The sequence below is a fragment of the Takifugu rubripes genome, chromosome 12 (assembly GCF_901000725.2).
Source record: "Takifugu rubripes chromosome 12, fTakRub1.2, whole genome shotgun sequence".
Classification (NCBI taxonomy): domain Eukaryota; kingdom Metazoa; phylum Chordata; class Actinopteri; order Tetraodontiformes; family Tetraodontidae; genus Takifugu; species Takifugu rubripes.
In genome coordinates, this window is record NC_042296.1 from 1630549 (window position 1) to 1645234 (window position 14686).

Sequence of the window (14686 nt, forward strand, 5' to 3'; positions counted from 1 at the left end):
ATGTTTCGCTGGGACGCGGAACACCGTGTTTTATGAATGGGAAGCGCCGCCGATGGGCATTTTAAAGGCGTCTTTACGCTTTTTTGTATCTGGCACCTTCGTCGTGCGCTGCCGGCGCCGTGAGTTCAACACTTTGAGGATAGATTTCATAAATTAATCAGAATTCCCCACTTCTGCTTTCGTGGGGGTTATTTTTCCTGCCGCGTGCAGGTTTTAGCCTCGGATCCTTGTGGTGTGTGAAACATGCCCACGGCGTCCATCCGATTGGCCCCCGCAGCGACTGGTTTTGCCTGGGTTACGCAAGAGCGGGAGAGGAAGCGGTCCCAACTTAGGTCCTTTTCTTTATTCCTGTGAAGGCGGAGTTTCATAAGCAGAAGTGCGGCGGTATTTATAGCGTTTGTGTTCGGGCGATCTGCACTCGGTGGGACTGAGAGCGTCTGAGTGGGCGAGGTGCTGCTGTTCTGCTGGAGTAGTCAAGGTCACGTTAGGATGGAGGCGTTTTTCCCTTTATGAATGAAGAACGCTGGGCTGGTCCCTCCTGGTGCCATCCTCATCATCTTTCCACACACACACACACACACACACACACACACACACACACACACACACACTTTGCAGTCATTTGCCTTTTTGCCCTGAACATGCTGCAATGGTGGATTTGGGGCCTTCCGCTGCACTTTTACTGGTTAATAAAAGGTATTCGACACCAAAGCTACTGTATAAACGCCGAGATGCTGCTTTGGTTCTGAGATGATTCTTTGGTTCTGAGATGACTCTTTGGTCCTGAGATGACTCTTTGGTTCTGAGATGGCTCTTTGGTTCTGAGATGACTCTTTGGTCCTGAGATGGCTCTTTGGTTCTGAGATGACTCTTTGGTCCTGAGATGACTCTTTGGTTCTGAGATGATTCTTTGGTCCTGAGATGACTCTTTGGTCCTGAGATGGCTCTTTGGTCCTGAGATGGCTCTTTGGTTCTGAGATGATTCTTTGGTTCTGAGATGGCTCTTTGGTTCTGAGATGGCTCTTTGGTTCTGAGATGATTCTTTGGTTCTGAGATGGCTCTTTGGTTCTGAGATGGCTCTTTGGTCCTGAGATGACTCTTTGGTTCTGAGATGACTCTTTGGTTCTGAGATGATTCTTTGGTCCTGAGATGACTCTTTGGTCCTGAGATGGCTCTTTGGTTCTGAGATGATTCTTTGGTTCTGAGATGGCTCTTTGGTTCTGAGATGGCTCTTTGGTTCTGAGATGATTCTTTGGTTCTGAGATGGCTCTTTGGTTCTGAGATGGCTCTTTGGTTCTGAGATAGCTCTTTGGTTCTGAGATGGCTCTTTGGTTCTGAGATGGCTCTTTGGTTCTGAGATAGCTCTTTGGTTCTGAGATGGCTCTTTGGTCCTGAGATGACTCTTTGCTTGTGTTTTATTGAATTTAGCTCGGACCAGCTGTTCTTCTTGCCTCTCGGCCTTATTTTTCTCCAACCTGTGGATTTAAAGGTCCTAATCCTCTTTCCTTCCACACATGCGGTTGTGCAACGCTGTCTGGAGCGTTATTGTGCTCTAAAATCCGCAGTATTCTCTCCACTTGGCAAGGTTGGCTTTTTTCTGCTCTCCTTCTCTAAATGAAACTATTTCAGTCCAGTGGAAAAACTTCTTCAACACCAGCGTCTGCACTACACCGGCCATTTGTTCCGGTCTGCTCCAGTCGCACCCGTGTCTGTGGGATTATGACACACTGCAGATTCCCGTTTGTTCCCTTTTCCCAGCCCCGCTCTAATGGCCCGGCCTCATTAGTTAATTACGCCAACGACCCAACGCGGCTTTCCCGTCTCCCTGAACCCGCAGTTCTCCTGGAAGCTTTGACTCTTAACCCGATAAGTAGGAACGTGCTGGCGCTGTCGCTGGCTCGCTCGCCGCGGGGGCTAATTCACGTTTCCCGATTGATTAAAGGGTCCATTGGTTTTTGGAGGACGGCGTTGGGTCGGGCCCCCGTCTCCACCGCTCGCTCCGTCTATATTTGTCCGTTCGGACCCTCGGAGCTCGGAGACCATAAGGTCACTCTGTCAGTGACTGGTGACGCCCGTAGGCCCTCTCACACACTGACACTCATGCTAGCACACACACTCCTCCTAACAGGCATTAAAAAGGCTTTTAGGGTAAACACCTAATTGTGCTGCTCTTTTCTCTTTTCTGTTTTCCAGCTCTCACCGCTGACCTTGACGGCGGATTATATTCAGTTATGTAATAACGGGGAGGATGATATGTTATTTTTCACCAGTTTCTGAACAAACCACGTAACCTGTTGTGTTTCAGCTGGCGGGGGAGGGGGGGGGGGGTGAAAGCGTGCAGTCCGCTTACACAACACTCTCCCGCCAGACACGCACCGGATCCACGATTTTACCAGCGCACGTCGTGTCCCGTAATGGCTCGGAAGTCCCAAAAATAAAACGTGTGGCGGTGCTCCTGGGTGACGGATGCCGTTAGCCTCCGATTAAAGCCATTTGGAAGCTTCTGAAACCGATCCTCGTTTGCCGGGGTGTTATTGGCCTCCGACCCAGTTTTGACTCAGATTACCCTGTTTAGTCACACCACACAGGGCTTTCCCCCCATTTTTTCCATTTTTCCGCGTCCGTCTAACACGACCCAGACAGATGTTTACCACGCCAGGACCTGCCGCTCCTGCTTTGGGTTTGGGTTTGTGGCCCAATACCATCCGTTTGTAGCAGCGCTTCACGCTGCCTCCACCCTCACTGGTAACATCAACCCTTATTTTTACCCTCAGACGTGCTGGGTCATCATTTTGGGTGCTAATAAGAGAGCAGCCAGTTCGTTTTAAAGCCCCATAAGAAGCTAAAATAGGCTCCTTTTTTGCCACTTGAACGGCCTTGATTAAACGCGACTGACTGGGAAGCTCAGTTTTGGTGTTGAGTAAGTTTACTTTGCAGTTTTGATGCTCTGCCAACTGAATTGTTCCTAAACTTTACATAAACCCGCGTCCAACAAGACGTGTATTGCGCAAGCGCTGTATTTATGGCCCAGACGGGGAAATCTTGCTGCAACCCTGCAGCTTTCATTTCCCTGCTGAAAGTCTGGCATGAAACAGCTGCGGCAGAAGACCCTGACATCAGCCACCTTTCCCTTTGTGAGCATCATCCTGCGCTCTTGCGCCGGGTGGCGATGATTCAGCGGCGAGCGGCCGGTTGCTGCGTAAAGCTGTGTTTACTCTGTGGCGCCAGGCGTTTGAATCAAACGCACCCTGGACGTGCGGCCCTGCCTCTGTCCACAAGGAAAATGCGCTTCCTCTGTTATTAAATGACGTCTCCGCCATGAAATCGTGCGCTACTCGGTGCAACCTGGTCATCATCGCATCCCGAGTCCACGCTGCGATTTGGAGGACTGGTCTCCTGTTATTACTGGTCTGCAGTGACCAAATTATAGCTGAACGCCGCCCTGTTTTCTGCGGATGGCCGTCCCAACAGTTTTGACAGCGGAGCGTTTCTCCCCCTGCGTGCGGAGCCGCGCTTGGATCGGCTCCGGATGACGGTTAATTCCCCCCGAGGCGCCGCGGAAGGAGCCCTGACCTCTTGTGCAAGCGTGCTGCGGGAATGTGCAACGCCGAAGAATTGATCCGCATCGGCATCTGCTTGGGATTATTCCTCAGCGTCAATATTTATGTGCTGAGCTGTGAAACGTGACTTGGTGCGTGGACTTAGAGGGTTCCCGCCGCCTCGGTCGTGACCCGACCACGGCTCAGTCGGGTTTCGTCAACGCGGCCGCGGCATCTCGACGGGATCCTCCATCCGTTTCTGTTTGTCTTGTTTTCGCCACGTTGAAGCCTCTCCCTCTCCGGGCCTCCGTCCAGCTCTGGGGATTCGCGCCAGCGGTGGAAATTCTGTTTCCTTCGTGTCCCTCGGACAAACCGAGGTGACCTCACGTCGGGCGGGGTAAACATCTGGTTTTGTGCCACACCTGGGCCAGATGGTCCAGCTGGCAGTCTGAAAACATAAAAAAGGGCCTTCTTCCTGCGTTTCATTGAGGTTTTACCCTCTTAGCTCACGATTAGCAACCTCTGAGGATCCTGGATCCTGGACGTGCCCCCTTGTTTCACAACTGTGGTGCACCGACTGCACGAAAGCTGGAGGAGCTCCAGTCAGCTCTGCTGTTGCTCCGGGAGGAGGGGGGCACTCGTCAGATATAATTGCCTTTAATTCATGCAAATAAGCGTGTTTTTAAGCGTGTCCTGCAGGGCTGCTCTCCTCCCGAGACTCCTGCGCTCACCTCCTGCCCTTTTTCTTTTCTTTTTTTTTCTGTTTTCTCTGACGAACCCGTTTCCTCTTTGCTCAACAGACGCCTACTTCCTCCTTCTGTTTGTCTCTCTTTGCCGCTCTTTCGCCCCGGGCGACGCATGAACCGCTGCAGTCTTTGCGGCTCGCGATGGTTACGGCGCTCTGCTGGCGGGCCGGCAGTTAGAACCGTCCCCCGTCTCCACATCAGGTATTTGCTGGCGCGGCTCGATTGCACTGAGTCTCCAGGCTGTCCGTCCCGGGCCGGTGAGTCTTTACATCATCTGGGCAGTTGTTTTTTAACGTAGTCATTGATTCGTTTATGTTTGTGGCACCCACAGGATGTAGTGGGCCTCAGGGTGTGGTTCTGTGTGGCCCCAGGGGCCACAAGCAGCTCTTAAGACCCCACAGCTGAGGTCACTGCAGGCTCATGGCGTGCAAATGTTACCTTTTCAAAAATAGAATCCAAAGCAGCTGTGAAATGTGCTGTAGTGGGAACTAATTACTTGATATCACTTGGTTGCTTAAAAACACTCTTCATGAGCTGCGCGCACGCTTGTTTGTGTCGTTTAGCCTCTTTTTTTTGCGCACCATTGTTTTGATTATCTGTTGCAGGACGCTGTCCAAGTCCCTCTAATTGTCTCTGACTCACTTGTTTTCCTTAAATCTCTGGGTTTCTGAGGTCGCCAAAGCACCATTGAGGCTGCGCCTGCACCTTGCTCGGCCCTAGCTGCCCGTCTGGCTCGCCCCCGTCACAGGAGGTGGAGTGTCCAGGGTGCGAGGGCACGCGGCGTGGGGCCCGCGCTCCCATCGGGGGCCTTGCTGGCTCGTGCTCGTGGTTGTCGTGAGCAACGTGTGCTGACAGGATATCCTGGTTGCGGCGATTGCGCAAGGGGCTTGAGGCCGAGTTGCCAGGCGAACCCGTACTGGGCCGTTGGTCCGAATTTCAACTTTCAAGGGGGCCAGACTTGGAGAAACCAGTTTATCCAGCCCGATTCGACACGTTTTACTCGATGTTTCGCCGCACATTCGTGGTTTGCAAGTCAACTTCACGGCGACCTGCCGAATCTCTTGGAGAGCAGCACTTCCTGTTTCCTCCTTTAGTCGAATGTAGAAGCTGTTTCTCAACACCGACCCAGAACCCCCCTCTTCCTTCCTCCTTCCTCTCTGCGTGGCTGCTCTGTCAGGCCTTTGTCTTCACAGCCAGCAGCTTTTCCTGTTTTCTGCGGCTGGGACTGGAGAAACGCAGCAGCACAGAGTTGGAATCCAGGCTCTGCGTTCCTGACGCGTCGGGTCTTCTCTTGTTTATGATGTAATAAACGCAGCAGCACTTTAGTGTTTCCTGCTCCATTAGCTGGTGCTTCCAAGTGAAGAGCTACGCTCATTAGAGTGTTTTTGTTCTGCCTCTTTTACTGTTCAGGCCTGTGACCCGCGAGGGCAAATCTCACAGACTTTTGCATCATAAAGGTTTGACTCGCTCGCTCTCCACTCAACCGATACGCAGATTTTAAGGCGTCCCTCGCCGCCGAAGACGTCATCATCTGGGAAGCTCCTCCACCTGCACTGGACCCAGTGGTACCCTCCGGTGCTGCTAGTTGAACGCTCTTCGTTGTCTTTGAGGAGTCACCAATGTTGTTCCGATCTGACACTTTAAAATCCCGATACCCTCTTTTTAATGGTCCGGAATCGGATCCCACGGAAGAGGAAATGCGCCCGATACTGTTTGTAAACAACGACGGTTGTGCCCGGCAACGGACGCAGGCTGGCTAGCGGAGGCTTGTCCAACTACTCTTGTTCAGCGTTGGATTTGGTTCTGGTTCTCGTCTGTAAGGTGAGGGTTCACCATCCGGGTCGGTAGTTCCTCTGCCTCGTTCCGCGCCCCTCTTCCAGATGACGTGGCTGCAAATGGGTCTCGGCGCTGCTCGGTGCTGGAATTATTTTAAAAGAAGCCTGATGCTTTTGTTTTGCTTTTGTTTTTGCCTGGCCAGCGACCAGAAACGCTCGCTGCTAAGATCTGGCAACTCCCTCCTTATGGCTGCAGTTATTTGCTTTTTGAGCCTGGTTCTTGAATAAAAATGTACCGAGGAGCAGCTTGGATGTGGGCTTTCTTTCCTGTAATTCGCCTGTGAATCATAGCTGCTTCAGTATTAATAGCTTTAATGTAGGCCTGCTTGAAGTCAGCACTGCAACTGTGGATCGGCAAAGTGGATCGGATCGGATCGGCATCGACAAGACTGTGTTTATTTCGCATCTGGATCGGATCGGGAGCACAGAACCTGGATCGGCACGGCCCTAGCATGCTGCTATGTAGCACGTTAACAGGGTGGTCTTCATTAGACGACCCCACCCGGGCCTGTAGAACACAGGTTACAATAATGTTGTTTCCGCCACACTGAGGGGAACCCGATATCCTCGTAAACCCAGTTCTCTCTGATCCGTGTCGGCTCACACGCTCTGGGGCCTGACAGCGTAACACAATATCACTGTTGGGTGGGATTCTGATCTCGCTACACCCCACCGATCAGTGTCAGAGATAAAACGGGCTGTTAAAAGCACGGGCAGTTTGTCACACACACACACACACACGCACACACCTCAGGGTGTAACACGAGCGTCACGTTCAGGTGTGTGAAGTCCTCTGCAGGGCTCTGGGAAGCCTGTTGTTTCATCTCTCAGATGAAAGATGGGGATTTTTTGGAGTGTTTCTCTCTCACACACAGAAACACACAAACACACACACACACCAGACATACATCCCAGTCTGTGTGTCGGATAGATTACAACGAAGCTCCACATCAGACGGTACCACGAAGGACCACTCTGGCCACAGGGGAATGTGTGTGTGTGTGTGTGTGGGTGTGTGTGGGTGTGTGTGTGTAAGTCTGTGTGTGGCAGGATGAGCATTTGCAAAAGGAGGATAGTTTGAGGTCAGAGCTGCGTTACCACGGCGACTGTGTAAAAACATGCAGAGTTTGGGTCTCGCAAGTGCTGCTTGGGAAAGGCCTGTTTTGCAGCTCATGCTCCCCCCGATGGATTTAATCGATCCCACCTCAATAACTTCAAAACAAAAGCAAAAAAATTCCTCAAACTGGGAATTTTCTTGCTTCCATGTCACCAGAGGTCGAGCAGAGCTGTGATTGGTGCAGACCTGCCGGTGGGGGGGGGGGAGTATTTTCCATGGGGGGACCAACGTGTCCATTCTCTGCTTTTAAACTGCATCCGTGTTTTGTTCTCTTGACTTTCCCCAACTTTTCCTCGGCGCGGCTTCATCTTGAAGCCTTTCTCGTTGACTTTGCATCTCTTCCTTCCATCCATTTCCTGTCATGTTCTCATGACCTTCATCGCTGCCCCCCCCCCCTCGCTAATGCGACCACTCACATTACGGGCCATGAATTATTGAGGTGAAACCGAGCCCTCTGCTGCTGCCCAACAAATCACTGACCTCGTCTCCTCCTCTTCTTGCTCCCTTTTTCCCTCCTCTCTCCACTCTATTGATGATTTTGCTTCCTCAGTTTTGGCCTCTGGTTGGAGATCAGATCACAGGGTAACTTGAGAACCCCCCCCTTCCTTTAGCAGATAAAATGGAGTATTTATACTCCCTGTAATCCAACAGTAAACACCTCTGACTGCAGCAGGTGAGCGGGTGCACACAGGCGCACGTATTAGCTTTACTGGAGCGAAGCCCAGTCCTGGTAATGGTTTGATGGGTCTGGCAGCATGTTATTGCATACAGTACATTAGTGCAATTAAGCTGATGAAAGGGATCTGAATGTGTGTCAGATAAATGGGAATGGATTATGCTTAATATTTTCCATTGCCAGATTTATGGCAGCTTTTTTTTTGAGGGGGGGTATATTTTACCAAAGACTGTGAGACTGAGCGGAGCGATTACCTGAAAATAAGAGATAAATTAACGCCAATGGATGCTTCGTTTGCGAAAGAAAGAAGCTAAAGGGAAATGTCATGTTAGCTTTTTTTTTTCTTTTAACCCGAAAGCAACCTGAAAGTGCTCCCGACGCGTTGACATAAACACACGCAGCTCTGCCGGCTTGTTGATCAGGAGGAGCTGTTTCCGTGGAGGAGTGTGACCCGGCTGCTGGAAGAATACCTTAAGCTAATGAGTGCCGGGTCGGCGGCGGGGGTGCCGGACTGCTGCGCCTCTCAATTACACCTGAGCGTGATTCAATGGGATTTACTGAGGTTGACAGCAATGAGATAGGCACGAGTGTGTCTGTGTGTGTGTGTCTGTGTGTGCGTTGGGTCAATCGATAGGCCTCAAGGCTGTCTTGCTGATTCATCCATCGTTATCAGAAGATGACGGCGAGCAAAGCTACGGTTTTGTGTTAGCGCAGCAGCGTTTGCCATCTAGCAGCAGCAACAGAGAGCAGAGGCCAGGCAGCAGGGTCGTCAGTCATTTTCCCGCGAGGTCAGAGCGGAAAGCTGAAATATTGAGCCGATGTCATACTGATGTTTCCACATTTCAACGACCCGCAGCTAAATCTGGGTTCCCGCTGGTCTGATCAGGGCGGCGCTGAATATTCTACCACTGCTACACTTAATCAGACAGATAAGTGCACGTTATGGTACCATGGGATGGCTGATAGATGGTCGCATTTGTTTTTCTTGCTAATACCTGCTAATTAGCGCTACAAAGGTGAATTTGAAAGACGTAGATAATGTGGTATTGACATATTAAGTACTAGCTGAACTTTTCCAGCAATGGTGAGATTTTTAATCCAACAGTGAGCTGCAACATTTTTGAAATCTCTCCTGTTTTTGTTTTTTTTAGCGTGGACACGAATGAGAATGTGCAGAGATGAGTAATACTACTCTCACGTTGCCCGTGAGTCACAAAATGATTCTACGTATATGCAGAGTTCACTCATCTTTGCATGAAGGAAGGCTGCAGATTTTCAGGCTTTGTTTGTTTGCTGCTGTTTTTTCTCCAAACAGTTAGCTCGTGAAGCCTGATGTTCGGGTGTGTCTCTGCCTCCGGTTGCATCCCTCCTTCACTGCACTTTGCTGGAAGTCAGATTCCATCTGCTAGCTTGGAGCAGAGCGACGCACGTTTGCGGGGATTAGCGTACTTCAGCTACGATTAGCCGTAAATTCCAAAATACGGGGTCAAGTGAGCCCGATTCCACAGAGTTGTGACTAACATGACTCCAGAGTGACAGGAGCCCATGAAAGAAAGATACATCTACATCTCTCGCTATTGATGCACTGGCTACCATGGCAACAGGCCTCTTGAATAAAGGCTATGTGGCTCATTATGGGGTGACTCACACACAACGCCGGGCCAGTCTTATTACTTACACCCAACTATCTGTAAACCAAATGCTTGCTCATCAGTCCCGGGCTTTACCAGAACTGTGCCACACAACCGTTTCACCCTGCTGCACAAGCGTGCACAAGCGTGCACAAGCGTGCACATGCTCCGCCCCAGCGTTGTCCTCAAGGGACCTGATCTGGCGCCTCTCCATACATTCTAGATCTAGAGAATTATGTAAACAGGTTTGTTTTTAGCAGGTACCAGGATCAGCCAAGCTTTCTAGACAGAATTATTGATGCCTCTCTCCACTTTTGGGGATACACATGCTACATTTGTGTCTCTGGGGTTTTTCGGAGCCTTTGGATGAACATAAAAGTCGCTTAACCCCAAATCTGCCGGCGAGGCTCAGCCCAGCTGTGTTTTGAGGTTGGTTTTTTTTGCAGTTATTATAGAACACTGCTGGGTTTCAGGTCACCCAAGCTGGTCGTTTTCATGTCAGACATTTTGGGGACAGAATCTAGGGAGGAGCCACATCGGAGGCTGCCGGAAAGGCGGATGAAGTTTGGAGTTTGGATTCCGGCACTTTGGTTTCCCTTGCTTTTTGGGTGAAAGAAGGTGAACTAATTTGGGGCGGAATCAACTTTTGGCTTCAGCTTCTGTGACCTCGTTAGCAGCTGAGCTGAGTTCTGAAGCTCCTGAGGCCGCCCACTGGTTCCACTGTGGGGACGGGAACCCCAAAGGACGCCGTCCTGGTTTTGGTTTGCGCAGTTGGTCCGGGTTGATGACCGGCGGGTCTCGGGGCTTCCTGTTCCATCGTGGTGCAGAGAGATGGACTCTGATGTCACTCGACCTTTAGTTCCGGACTAATCCCGCCTCTTTTTCTCCCGCAGACTTGAATGAGATAACATCCAGGGGCGAGCGCGCGACGAAGAGGCAGGGGTGAGGCAGCCGTCCCCCGACACCAACCATGCCGCCGCCATCCGACATCGTCAAGGTGGCCATTGAGTGGCCGAAGGCCTTCCCCAAACTCATGGAAATAGACCAGGTACGAGTCTCACAGCCCGCTAATGGCGCCAAAACTGGAGAATCCTCCATGTTTACGGGCTAAAACCACAATTCTTTGCTATCTCTGAAGCCTTTTAAATCTGGGATATTGATTTATGTGAATGGAGTTGATGCATTTTCCGGTGTGAACTCCGCACACACTCGTCGCACACGCGGCGCCTCAAATGGCCTTATTTTGGCCCGCTGGTGATGTGACTCACGGATGGATTGTACAAGACCGTGAGTCAGAGCAAGGAAGAATGAGGAGGTCGTTCTGGACGGAACACTGAGTGAAATACTGAACCAGGTTCTGGAGGGCCCGCCCGGAGGTGCTGTGGTCACCCACGTTTGGGGTTTGTGTCCAGTGCCGGGCTCCAGTGCCCCCCCCCCATCGTTTGTGTGGCTGCTGAGCCCAGAACAGGAAATCATTTTCACCTCTTTCTTCTGACTTTTTGTCCTCGTCCTCCTCCCGTCCCCGTTTGTCACCCCCTTCTCTCATCTCTGCCTGTCGCCTCCCTCCTCCTCTTTTGTCTTCACTTTTTCCCGTGCCGCTCCACCCTCTCACGCCTCCTCCCCGTCTTTTGTCGTAAGTGTGAAAACTTGTGCGTTCCCTCCTCCTCCTCTTCCTCCTCCTCTCTTGTCCTCCACTATCAACCCCCACCTCTTCCTCTTCCCTCTGCATCTCTTCAGTACAAAAGACCCTGCAGCGGCGCGCGGCTGTGAGTCATGAGCACGGGAGTGTGTGTGTGTGTGTGTGTGTGTGTGTATGTTTGTGTGTGGTTGGGGTTTATTTTGTTGATAAAACTCTTAGTAACATGTGGGTGTTTATGTGATAACACAGTAACACATTTGTTACACTTCACACATGTAGTTGCTGAACTCCAGGTGTGTGTGTGTGTGTGTGTGTGTGTGTGTGTGTGTGTGTGTGTGTGTGTGTGTGTGTGTGTGTGTGTGTGTGTGTGTGTGTGTGTGTGTGTTGATATTTTAGATGTATTCCAAGTTATGTTCCCCAAGTCTGTCTGAATTCATCCAACATTTGAGGGATTTTGATTAAAAAGAAAATGCAAATGTGTCGTCCAAATCTGAGAAGACGAGTGTGTGATCATGTCTCAGCTCTGGTAACGAAGGTGGAATGGTTAACGATCATTAGTTCTTTGTTAACGAAGAGTAAAAACCTGGAGAATATTGTTGGTCAGCGCAGGACTCATGGTTGGACCAGGAAAACTACAAAAATCCTTCGGTTCTTCAAACCCATTGTTTAAAACATTTAGATGTTATTGACCATATTTTGCGTGTATTTCAATTTCTTTATTTCTCTTGGAGTCGAGCACTGAGGAGCTGGACACACACACACACACACACACACACACACACACACACACACTTTGATGGACATAAACCATTGCCCAGCTTCACCTTAACCATCCCTGTTGTGGAGGCCTGCAAACATGACCTCACTTTGATAGTAAAATGAGGAGTTTGGTTCACAATAAATAGTAAATGTGAGCACACACACACATACACACACACACCCCCCATTTCTCTCCTCATCCCATAAATGATGTGCTGGCTCTTCACATTCCTCCATCCCCTCTCTCTCCCTCTGTTCTCTGGCTGTCATCATCCACTCCCCTCCTCTGCGTTGCCATCATCCCTCCCCCCTCCCTCGTATGTAACTTACTTATTTCTCCCTTTTGTTGTCTTCCCTTCCCTCTTTTGTTCACTCGGCAGCCCACACTCTTCTTCTGCCACCTCTCTTTCCTCTGTCGTATGTGCCCACCTTCCCACCAGCGTCAGCATCTCTCTCCCTCTAAGTCCTCCATCACGTCAGCCTCCGCTCTTTGAAGCCGCCGCTCCGGCTGCTCGGGGAAAATCCCAGTTCAGTCTTATCATCCACAACGCTGCATGCAGCAGTGGGACTCTTTGTGGATGCAAAGGCGCCGCACGTGTGTGCCTGTGGTTGTGCGAATGATGGATTTTGTGCATTTGTGTGTGTGTTTACTCAGTCAAATTATCTTAAATAAGTTCGGCATGACGTGCAGGGATAAACCAAAGTGGCAAAAAAGGAGCAGTTAAATGGGATCGAAGGGTTTTATTTAATTATATGTGACGAGAAGCTGATAACTGTTGCCGTCCGTGAGCTTTTTAGTCATCTAGCGTCAGGATTTATACAGTATATAATACATAAATATTGGAGCGGGTCCCCCTCCGTGGCTGCTACTGTTGTTCTACCATGTTTCTACAGTAGCCCAGAATGGACAGACAAGCCTTAAACGCTTGTTTTACTTTTGTAATTTAAAAAAAAACAAAGGAAAGTCAGCCTGGAACTGAGCATTCCTGCTAATCCATCCTGACCACTAGATGGTGCCAAATCCCACAACCTGCCCCAGTATCGCTCCCATTGTGCGGGTGATTGACTGCCGTCTGTGCTGTGGGCTAAACCAGGTTCTGCTTCTCTCTCCGCAGAAAAAGCCCCTGTCGGCCATCATTAAAGAAGTGTGTGAAGGGTGAGTTTGTCCTGCAGTGTCTCTGCAGAAGTCCCATTAGCTCCGACTTTAGATGCACTAATTATGCTGTGTTTCTCTGTATGTGTGTGTCCGTCGGCTTTCAGGTGGTCCTTGGGGAACCCTGAAAACTTTGCTCTGCAGATCGCTGATGCAACAAATTTCTACATCACAGAGAAGGTTTGGTGAATTCCCGGCTGAGGGGCGAAAGCTAAAAATAGGTCCACGTGTTCGCTAACGTCCTCCCGTGTCTCGTTCAATCCTCCGCAGAATCGCAACCACATCAAGAATGGCTCCATCCTGCGTTTGACCACCTCCCCTGTGAGTAAGCCAGCAGGTAAAAATGCTCTCAACCCCCCTGTGGACCAGAGCTGACACACACTTCCTCTCCCAGTACCAGACCGCGGTCCAGCTCCATGAGCGGATCCAGTCGTCCAGCATGGACGCTAAGCTGGAGGCCCTGAAAGACCTGGCTAACGCGTCTCGGGACATCACCTTCGCCCAAGAGTTCATCAACCTAGACGGCATCTCGCTGCTCACGCAGATGGTGGAGAGCGGGACCGAGTAAGTGATGTTGGTGCTGTGTCTCCTCTGTCCCTGTCCTCCTATCTTTCACTGTCCGTCACCCAACAGCTCTGAGATCAGTAAGAGTCCCGCGGGCTCTGGAGTTGCACTGTAGGGACCCACTGATACGGTTACAGTGGTTAATTAACTGTTTATTAACGTCATTCAATCATCGACGGCTGGAGGTCAGAGGTTATCAGGCAGGTTCTTGGTGATCATGCTGCTGCTGGCGCTGTTTTGTGCTGAAAATCAAACGGGATAAACGATCGTCGAGCCGGTTCCACCTCTCCCAGAGAGATGTTGTTCTGTCTAAACTTCAGAAAGAGTCTGAGGGAGGCTGACAAACGTGTACTCCTCTCAATCATTAACTCACGTAGCCTTCAGCTAGCTAACGCAACGTCACTGTGTAAACAACCGTCGCACTGGTCAACGTGGAAGTTGAGTGTCAAACTGGGCCGGGAAATAAGATTCCAACATCCCAGACGAGACATGAATGTGTGTATTGTGATCCAGAGACAGTCATCAAGTCAGTTCTAAGTCCTTTACTCTCTACAAAAGAGCGGCTGCTGTGAAGACAGCATGTCAGGGATGCTCGTGTGGATCCTCCGCACACCTGAACTACACACGGGCTTTGATGTAACCGCACATGCAGTCAGTGGCACACGCATTCAAATGAGTGGCGCCTGAAGGCCGTTGCTCCTCTTTGTGCACCGTGCCTGTCAGATTGGCCTCACCGTGTGCACGCGTCTGGCAGCTCCGGAGCCTGAGTGCCGAGGCCTCGACTGAAGGTTGAAACAAGGACATTTTTTGCTGGGTGAAATTGCTCAGCTGTGGTGCCTTAGGGAGAGAGAGAGAGAGTGTGTGTGTGTGTGTGTGTGTGTGTAGTAAGAGAACCAGAAGAGGGGGGAAATAACATCTAGAGGAAAGCTCCCGCACTCCTACAAACATGCGCACAGGCCTGCACTCGCAAACTGCAAGGAATCCAGGTTTCTGCCCCGTGCGACGCTCATTAATTCGCCCTTATTGC

At 50.6% G+C, this 14686-nt stretch overlaps 1 protein-coding gene across 7 annotated transcripts in view; it reads left to right on the plus strand.

Moving 5' to 3' along the window:
* The window catches only part of elmo1 (engulfment and cell motility 1 (ced-12 homolog, C. elegans)), a 51045-nt gene that overhangs the window by 8742 nt on the left and 27617 nt on the right, over positions 1-14686 (plus strand). For 4 of the 7 annotated variants that reach the window (XM_029844763.1, XM_029844759.1, XM_029844765.1 and 1 more), the window contains exons 2-7: positions 4340-4542; positions 10438-10592; positions 13058-13098; positions 13203-13275; positions 13366-13416; positions 13490-13659. In XM_029844763.1, the coding sequence (XP_029700623.1) occupies positions 10515-10592; positions 13058-13098; positions 13203-13275; positions 13366-13416; positions 13490-13659 (413 nt within the window). In that variant the 5' untranslated portion in view covers positions 4340-4542; positions 10438-10514. The remainder of the gene's footprint in view (positions 1-4339; positions 4543-10437; positions 10593-13057; positions 13099-13202; positions 13276-13365; positions 13417-13489; positions 13660-14686) is intronic. The other 3 variants (XM_029844760.1, XM_029844762.1, XM_029844761.1) reach the window with 2 other exon arrangements.